General features: G+C 36.0%; 1 protein-coding gene across 1 annotated transcript; it reads left to right on the forward strand.

The window, feature by feature from the left end:
* The first annotated feature begins 4,560 nt into the window (after nucleotides 1-4,560).
* LOC147847372 (uncharacterized) lies at nucleotides 4,561-6,138 on the forward strand. The gene is made up of 6 exons (XM_087339275.1): nucleotides 4,561-4,949; nucleotides 5,029-5,127; nucleotides 5,338-5,403; nucleotides 5,489-5,554; nucleotides 5,654-5,956; nucleotides 6,052-6,138. Exons 1-6 carry the CDS (start codon nucleotides 4,668-4,670, stop codon nucleotides 6,130-6,132), a joined length of 897 nt encoding a protein of 298 aa, XP_087195401.1. The 5' UTR covers nucleotides 4,561-4,667; the 3' UTR covers nucleotides 6,133-6,138.
* Nucleotides 6,139-9,726: the final 3,588 nt, after the last annotated feature.

A 9,726-nucleotide genomic window follows, 5' to 3' on the forward strand; every position in this document is an offset into this window, starting at 1 on the left:
ATGCTTCGGAGCACTAAGGACGAAAATGGGGCTACGAAAAGCAACCGAGCAGAAGAAAGCCGAACGAGGAGCAAAAGGTAAGATTTGATCGGAACAATAACGACACATCCTATACATCTGCCAACTCGGCTTCATGCCGACCGACTTGTAACATATAAACTTAGATCAATTTTGTAAACTAGGCTTACGGGGGGAGATAACCCCAAATACTTGTACACGCAAGAAAGAGTAGTCCTTTTACAGGGGAGTTTGTTGGCATAAAAGGCCGACTCCTTCCAAGTTGTATCTGTTCGAGTGTGAACTCGTCAATAAGTTTGGGCTTAGTATATAAGCGAATACCTAACATTGTATAGAGTGACGAGTGACAGAGAAACGAAGCGTCTGTGCATTGTATCTCAGAGAGAGAGTGTGAGAACGAAGCAATAAAGCTTTCCATTAGAGCTTGAACTGTGTAAGTGCACGCCTATTCTATTTGTTTTCTATCTGCGTTGTTTGTTGTTCATGACCAACACAAATCCATACACGTTTCCGCAAATCACATCCACATCCAACATCATCATCCCCTCTTAATATATTATAATAGCTTTCATGAATTGCACTATATGCAGAGCATGTAAAAAGCAAGTGATACTCATCCTCTACTAGCCCTCCTTGCATACCTTACATGCCTTTATATTTGACTGATTTTGATTCCATAATGCAACTTCAATGCCTAGGTTGTGTGATTGAGTGTGAAAGAGTGTTAGGGCTCTATGAGAGCTAATACTCATGTTAGTAATAAGGTAAGGTTGAATATAATCAATACGCCTTCTTGCCTTATATTGAACCCAACATTTAGGATTGATGTTTGCAATGTAATATTCTAATTTTGTCCTTTTAGCATATTTCCACTTCTTCCTTAAAGAATAAGCAAAAAGGAATTTATTATATGTTTGGAAAAAAAGAGGAATTTATTATAGATAAAATTGTGTTACAAGATCATTCCAAAGTCTAGCATTGAATAGGAATTGTTAGTCAACATTGAGATGTTCTCTATATATAGTACTCCTCAAGTTTTACACCAAGCTTGCCACTAGCCTATCAGGTCTAACTATCACATAATGTGCCACAATAACTATAACATGAATTGTCACAATAATGTGGGCATACATAGTATTAAATATAAGATGTTAAATCATTATCTATGATAGATACTATAATGGTTCTTAAGTCAAAAATGCACATTGAGGAGACCATGGGTGCATGCTCCCCGAAACCTATGATACTTTATATCCTTATGACAATATGGTAAGCTAGAAAGTTTTCAATTTGAGTAGGAAAATGTGGAATTATAAGGGTGTGTCATCACCTTTAAAGAGATATCTAGGGATACGGAAAAAGTCTAAATTGATCTACCTTATTCTTTATGTTGAGTGATCCCTACGGTTTTCCCATTTTTATCTAAATTTTATTAAGTATTCAAAAATTGATTTGCTCATCATATATCTTGCCCAACCACATCTATGCAGGGATCAACCATATGATTTACATAACGTACAAATTTTAATTGGGCAACTCTAGGTTTGTGATATGCGGCCTAAAGGTATATGTCACATATCTCTCTCAATGATGATGAATTTGATTGCGTATCCAAAAATTGTTTTGTTCGTCATACATCTCAATCAACCACATCTACACGGGGGATCAAACACACATTTTTTTTAAAAGCATAATTTTATAGCCGGGAAACTTTAGGTTTGTCATAATGTAGCCTATAGGTAAATGCGCACATATCTCTCTCAAAGATCGAAGTTTTGAAGAAACCTCTTGTGGTCATGGTAGAATCTTGTGATCATACCAAGCTCCAAATGTTAGAGTGAGCGAAGTTTTATGCCCATTGGTTCAATGATAAAGACATTATGGGACCACCCTTGACATGCGTCGATTCGATCATTGTGGTGTATGAAGGCAGTATGGAGGATGAATTGGTCCATCATTGTCTAACAATGGGGGAGGTTTTAGTTTTGTAGTGGATATTTGAAACACTAATCTATAATCTCTCAAGTTATAGGTCAAGGCTGGTTCATTGCATGTGATCCATAAATCCTTCCCCATTTCGAATTCATGTTAATGACCTTTTGTGAGCCTACATATATATATATATATATATATATATATATATATAGATATAGATATTATGTTAGAGCAATGGTGGTCCAAACTCATAGGTAAATGAAATGAGATAATGGAGGAATGGTAGATGCCCAATTACTAAGAACTTTAGGGTTCATATGCCCTAACTTTAGGCTTTGTCATTACGATGTTTTGTCACTCTTTCGATGGGTTTTCATCCAAGGAGCCAAGATCTATCCTTATCATCATATAAGGATGTTTTTACTACCTTCTAGGTATTAGGGTATGTGGAACGATCAAGAAATGGGTTCTTGTTTTTGTCCCCATGGAGAGTGTTCAACACCTCATGTTTGTAGAGGTTAAAAGAGATAAAACAATCTAGCAATTTTCACAACTAAACTATATCAGGGCACCATCCTTACAGGATTTGCCTTTACATGACTAATTAGTGAGGATTTGCAATTACATGACTAATTAGTGAGGAATTGCCATTCACATGACTAATTAGTGAGGAATTGCCATTTACATGACTAATTAGTGAGGATTTGCCTTAGCATGACTAATTAGTATTTAATTAGTATTGGAACACCTTAGAGGGTTTATTGCAGTAAGGATAGGATGGGGTGATCTAGATGGCAATGCTTTATTTTCATATGAACATACAAATTTTGAGAAAGAGAAAGAGAAAGAGAAATTGATGATTTGGAGGTTGCTAAATTTGGAGAGGGCGCCCCCAAAATGGTCTGAATGGCCAAGTTTGGGTCGGCCCCAAAGATTCCGGGAGGGGAATCTGGAATCTCTGCTCAGAGGGGCCAGATTCTGGAATCTCTTTTCTTTTCTTTTTTTGCCTCTCTCTCTCTGTTTCTTCTCCTCCCTTTGCATCTCTGTTTCTCCTTCCTACTAATAATGCTTGGATCCTAAAAACCCTTAAAATCCATAGCTTTTTAACCTCGAAGGATCGATCGATGCAGAATCTAAGTGCCTGCATCGTTAATCCCTGCCTTCTTTTGCTTGATCCCAAATTATCTGATACCCCCTGCTCCCGGTTTAAGCTTCAATGGCCTCCTCCAAAGAATTTAGGGTTTTGTGTCCTCTCTTAAACTCTATGATAAAGTGCTATTAAACCAAACTTTGTTTACTTTTTAAACTCTATGATAAAAAGTATGTGTGATGCACAATCCATGAACAAACCTGTGAATGAAGAACCAGCAGAAGAAGATGGTGATGGTGATGATGATGAAAATGAAGATGAAGATGAAGATGAAGGTGAAGAGCTTGTTACTTGGTTAGAATATCCGATCGAAGATCCCATCGAGAAGAACTATTGCCGATCGGATGGTAGTGAGAATAAGAATAAGAATAAATTGCTCGAGCTTCCATGGCCGTCTTCGTCATCGCCATCTTCAACCATAGCCAACCCTAACATTAGAAGGAAAATCCAAGAATCGCCTCCAACCATAGCCAACCCTAACATTAGACGGACAATCCAAGAATCGCCTTCAACCATAGCCAACCCTAACATTAGACAGACAATCCAAGAATTGCCTTCGACTATAACTTGGCCATCTTCTTCGTCACCTTCCATATTGAGGGACGAAAACATAAGCTCGGATTTCGGTGTGGATACTCCTCGAGATGTTATTCATAGAGAGGTTATGGGTTCAAATCCTTGTAGACTTGTTAATAATTATTGCAATGGCTATAATATTCCAAGAAATGGGCTACTCTTACAAAGATCTATAAATGACAACGGAACATCTCTAGTTTCGGCCACATGCCATTTGAGCTCAAACCCGGCAAATCAAAGTCATTTTACCAATGTTAGAAGAACAATTCAAGAGCAACCATCATTTACTACCAACCCTAGCATAGTAGCCAAACCTACATTAACCAATTCTTCTCTATCATTCTCCAATGTCCCCACCCCTCCTGTTGTTGTTTATCCGACAAAAACATCTAGTAATGTGTCTTGTTGGGCATCTACTACCATGAGCAAATCGGGTTTGGGTGGACAAAGGATGTCAACGTTGTCATCGATGAGATCCAACTCTATGCCCACCTTCGAGAACAAGGTCAGGTCTTTACTAAGCTCAGAGCCTTCAATGCGAGGTTTGTCGCATGCCTTTTTGAACCAGCTTTATAAAGCACCAAGAAAGATGCCAAAGTCAATGGGTTCAAGCCAAATATCTCAAGTTTGTAATAGTATCTTAGCTTCTGTGGAGGACAAAGTTGTCTCGAATAAAGTGACATCCCATTTATTGGCTTCTTCTAGGTCTCAATCCTTACCATCAAGGTCGGGAAACTTGCCTAATTTGGATAGTTTAGTTAGGAAGATATATGATCCTACAATACTCTCGTCAAAAGTAGGTAGTGGATGTGACAGTTTTGTTACCGAAGTGACATCCCATTTATCGGCTTCTTCTAGGTCTCAATCCTTACCATCAAGGTCAGGAAACTTGCCTAATTTGGATAGTTTAGTTAGGAAGATATCTGATCCTACAATACTCTCGTCAAAAGTAGGTAGTGGATGTGACAGTTTTGATACCGAAGAAACCATGCTACAAGCCACGACGTCAGACAACTATATGAGTAGTGCTAGTACCAAGGACCATCAATGTGTGGCTACCCAAAGAAGTAGTAGCCTAAGTAGTTCAACCATGATCACAAGTGATTGCCAAAGGACAATGGTGGGTGTTCCCCATAATATGAGTCCTAGACAACCAACATTGGCCTCTAGTTATGCATGTTCACAAGCAAGTGTACTAGATGTGAGCTCTAAGGATGACAAATTCAGCAAAGGAAAGCATAAAGACGAGAATTCAAAATGCCACAATGAAGTATATATCCCATCGTTGTTGCTACTTACATTTTAATATCCTTAGTTATTTTTTGATTTTGACCTCCACATAATTGTAGGAATACGTGGATGATGAATCTATTGAGATAAAACAACCACAACGAACTTCATCTTTGAAGAGGAACCGAGCTACAGAGGTCCACAACCTTTCTGAAAGGGTAAGTGTTTAAACTAAGATTTACATACAATATACATATTGTTAGGCATGGAACAATGTCACTTGAAGTCCTATTCATGTATTTGAAATTGCATTTCGGTCTAATTAGAATCAATGTTAGCATTATGATTTTGTCCTCTAGAAGTTTATGATGGTCAAAATAAGGTAATGCATTCAACTAAGAAGGTATCAAAATTCGCATTTGACACAGAATCGACGAAATCGAATCAACGAGAAATTGAAGGCTTTACAAGATCTTATACCAAATTCAACTAAGGTTTGTGAAATCATGGCTTGCATTTGCATATATCTAGTCAATATTTACAACCCATTATTTTGTTTTGTGAAACTTCAATATTTAGACAGACAAAGCTTCAGTGCTTGACGAGGCGATCGAGTACATGAAAAGATTGCAAATGCAACTACAGGTGACTAATCAATAGTGAGTTAATATTCCCAAATTACATTCCCACTTTTTTCTTAACACAAAAGAGTTTGAGTTGAGAAAAAATTTTACTTCAAACTAGATGGTTTCTATGAGGAGCGGGATAAATGTATCACCATTAATGATTCCAGTCACTATGCCACATCTACAAATGGGCCCAATTCCAAATATGGGGCTAGGGGTGCCTATAGGGCATCCAAATATGGGTAACACGGGTAAAATGTGCATGGACATGAGTGTGAGCCGAGGAACAAACCAATTAAAAAATCCATATGGAAATGGATGTGGTACTACCTCCAAATTAGGGTGCCAAGTCTCTAGTAGTGATGAATTTCCCATCGAAGCTACACCCATGGAACATAACTCACCTCAAGTATCAACTAAGGTATTAATAATATGCATTTATTTTTATATTTGTAGAATAAAAGGATTTTGATTGTGAAACCATAATGTTAGTATTTTATGCATTTGCTTATGTAGCTCCCAGAACGAGGGTATGCTGTGGTAGAATTACACCAATCTCAAGAGCAAGAACAACATTTATTCTCAATGTTCCCATGATTATGACTCATGAGAAGTATAAATATCATATCCCTGCATTCAACCATTGGAAGAATGTTTTCTACACTAGCAAATAAGTACATTCTTAACTTTATGATACCTTTTTTGTTTTGCCGATAAATGATAGAAATTAGGTGAAACCATATAAAACCCCATGAACTTTGAAGTGTCCTTATCTTTCTTACCTCAATCAACCCTACACGTGGCGTTTTAAGTATTGGGACAAGAGTTTGTGTATTTAGATGCTGCAAATTTTATGCCGATGATTCTTGTGGTTTAGAGGGTGAGGTCTTAAGTGGACTTGTATATAAATCAATGAGAAATAGGGCTACTTGAGTGTGCATACAAAGATACAAAACCTTCGAACCAGTTTTACAAGAGTCGAGATGTTTTGGAGGAACCTAAATTCGTGTGATAGTATACACCTTAGAGAAGTTTAGGATGAACCCAAATGTGGGTGGTTCATGTATAACTAGAGTAGAATGCATGGTTCCATAAGTGATTTAGGAGGTGAGGCTTCTCCTTTGTCATTGTAAATTTTGGTGCATTCAAAATTTTGCACTATTCAAAGTTTTTGCCATGTAAATAGACAAGAATTTTGTCATTGAAGTTTTTAAAGTCATTTCTCACAAACACCACGTTTGACTCGTGTCATATAGAATATGATTTAAATGACAAGAAAGAGTGTAGTGTTATGTTAAATGCTTGTAGGATAATATCATTAGAAAATTGTTATTTAGCTAACACCTATTCTTTATGCTCCTATGAGAATAATCTATTGAAGTATTGTAATTTATATTGACATGTCACCTCACTAGTATAGTAGGTATGTATGTGAGATGCACTTAACTAATACGATAAGCAAGATGATTAAATTATTGAAGTGGGGAAGAGAAAGATAGTGTGCACTTGTAGAGGAGGATAGTCATTGGAATTTTTGGCCCGTTATGGAGAGTTATTAACCAAAGGCTTCTTATGAAGAGCTTTAGTATTGTGTTTGCTTGTTAATGAACAAATTGTAATCTTGTGATGCTAAGAAAAGATGCTTTTATCATATTGTTAATCTAAGAAATTTGATAAATTATGTAAAAAACATTTTATGTTTGTAATCCCAATGATTATGATTGTTTTGTAATTTTGCTTGTGTACGTCTTGTCTTGTCACTTAAACCAGACGTTTCAAAAACTTCTCTTAGATGTTTTCCATGCATCACACCCCTCATTTTAAAAGACATCATTGTTGTAACTATGAAATGAAATTCAATTAACTATAGTATTGCCTTGCAACAACACGGGCACTTTTCTATAGCAAATTAAGGTAGATCTTTTCCGACATTTTTCAATGCCATCTTGGTCATATCCAATGATTGTCCAAATGGGTTGTTGTTCCCAAGAATGATATGAAGAACCTTATTGATATTTGATGAGTTCGTTATGTTTGTTTATCGCATGTTGCATGCTTGTCATGGCACATGTTCTAGTTATGTAATATAACTCCATGATTAATGGTGGAGTTTGGAGACGGTCATATGATGCCCTCTCTCGACCATGAAGAGGACAAACAACCCCTCGTGCCATATCCTTACAACCTAGTTTGTATATTTCTATGGTTTAGTTAAATGAGCTCTAGCCCTCGCATCTATTTTGACTAGCAACAATGCTTCTATTATGAATTGCCCTAGTTCAACGGATAACTTAACAAGATGGTGTAGATATAATCCTAGCGTTGATCTCTTCATATAAACAATAGCTTCTTGGGAAACCAAAGAAATTAACAAACAATTTGTGCTATGTTCATGTAAATTGTTTTCTTATATACAAAGTTTGGCCAAACGAGGATGTGATGTCATTGGCATTGTTCGGCACATTCTTTTACGAGTGGGTGGCGAGGTCATTGTATCATAAGAACCAAATTGAAAATTGGGAATTGAAGATACAATTTATGACGAGCAATTTCTCTACGTTTTCTTTTTCCTCAAAAGCCATGAAAGCAAGCTCAATTTAGAGTCATCAATATCTTCTTTCAACATCCTATTAGAAGTTGCAAATCATTGATATAAATTTCAAACTAGAGATTATTTAATCTACAAAGTTAAGATATCTTGAAACTCCGAAACAACTACGTTTTTCACGCCATATTTTGAAAGTTAAATCACATCGTAGTCCCATCATAGCTCCAATGTCAAGTTATAGAAAATCTTCAACCAACTTTAAAATATTGAAGAAATGTTCTATCGTCAAATTCAAATGTTCGAATTCAAATTGGCTAGCATTTATATCCTTACCATTTCCCAATTAGTTTTCTTAAGTTTCCAATCACATACGCAAGCAAACAGCTAAACATAGGCATAGACCATGGTACTTTGCCAATTTTGGAGCCAATGAGTAAACATTAATTTTCTGATTTAATCTTGTTGTTCATGCTCAGCTCATTGTTGAGTGGTTAGTTCATGGTCAATTTATTGAATTCTATGGGACCTTAGAAGATTGACTTGACCAATAACTCATGGAGGCAACGAATAACATCAAAATTTACACACCAATGTATGGAAAATGAATCAAGCGCAAACATTAGTGCAAAAAAAGTGGTCAATCATTATGGGGTTGTTCACAACACTTAACGTGTTTTGATTCAAACATTAAGACTTGTCACAAAGTTGTTGTCTTTGACCTTCCCAATTTCAACTTGTTCTTCTTCAAACAAAAACTTGAACAAAAATGAGCAACCTTTACAAAGTGATCATGGCTAGTTCAAGCAAATAATGAATGATCAACTAGAATTTTGTTACTTGATCCAAATTGATGTACATAATACAAGTTAGTAGAAATTATAGCAACCACTAGAAATTAGAGGGGATTTTCAAATTACATTATGCATTTTATATATGGTACTATAGAAAACTAGATAAGAGTTGCCAAAGTGGTTGAGTGATGTACAAGAGTCGTGATTCGTGAAGATAAGATCCAAACTTGGACTAACATAGAGACTATAAATGAATATTCTTTGCTACATATCGATGGTGTCATGATTTAAAAAATCCTAAGTAAGATGTCATGCTAAAGACGAATGAAATCCGGTGTAAAAGTCAACCTAATGATTGCCCATTTTCGACATTAATTCACGAAATATAAAGATTAGCCATGATTGTTTTAATTTAAAAGATAAAAGCCAAACTCATCATAAAGAAATAAAAAAAATCAATACAATAGCTATAAACTTGATGAGTATTTTAATATACGAGACATACACGTCAACCTAAGTTCTAACGTTCTCAATTGAGCAACACAACTCAACACACATGATCGATCAATTTTGGAGCTCATTGGACATTTGTTTTGTTGTTCATATGTTCATCGAATGTTTCCCATTTTCATTCAATACTATGCGTAAGCGTCCAAATATATTTGTGTGAATTAATTATTGTTGTTCCCATTTTTAAGACGTTGAAAGAGAAGGAATGACAAGTACTATGAAAATCAAGTTGAATTAAAGACATGAATTTTTGTTGTTGTTTGGGATTGGGATTGTACAATACATCAAAGCAAGTGAACATTTATTCAGCCGGTGTTGAATACTTGAGTTTGTGTTAGTTTG

Source organism: Azolla caroliniana, unplaced genomic scaffold, assembly GCF_043228905.1.
Source record: "Azolla caroliniana isolate FFs.n. ecotype wild unplaced genomic scaffold, voAzoCaro1.0.p SCAF_1114, whole genome shotgun sequence".
NCBI classification, from domain to species: Eukaryota; Viridiplantae; Streptophyta; class Polypodiopsida; order Salviniales; family Salviniaceae; genus Azolla; species Azolla caroliniana.

Excerpts from the sequence above, each read along its gene's own strand:
- LOC147847372 (XM_087339275.1), top strand. The coding sequence starts at position 4,668 with ATGCTACAAGCCACGACGTCAGACAACTATATGAGTAGTGCTAGTACC. Across the intron at positions 4,950-5,028 it reads ATTCAAAATGCCACAATGAA|GAATACGTGGATGATGAATC; the intron begins GTATATATCCCA and ends ACATAATTGTAG. Across the intron at positions 5,555-5,653 it reads GATTGCAAATGCAACTACAG|ATGGTTTCTATGAGGAGCGG; the intron begins GTGACTAATCAA and ends ACTTCAAACTAG.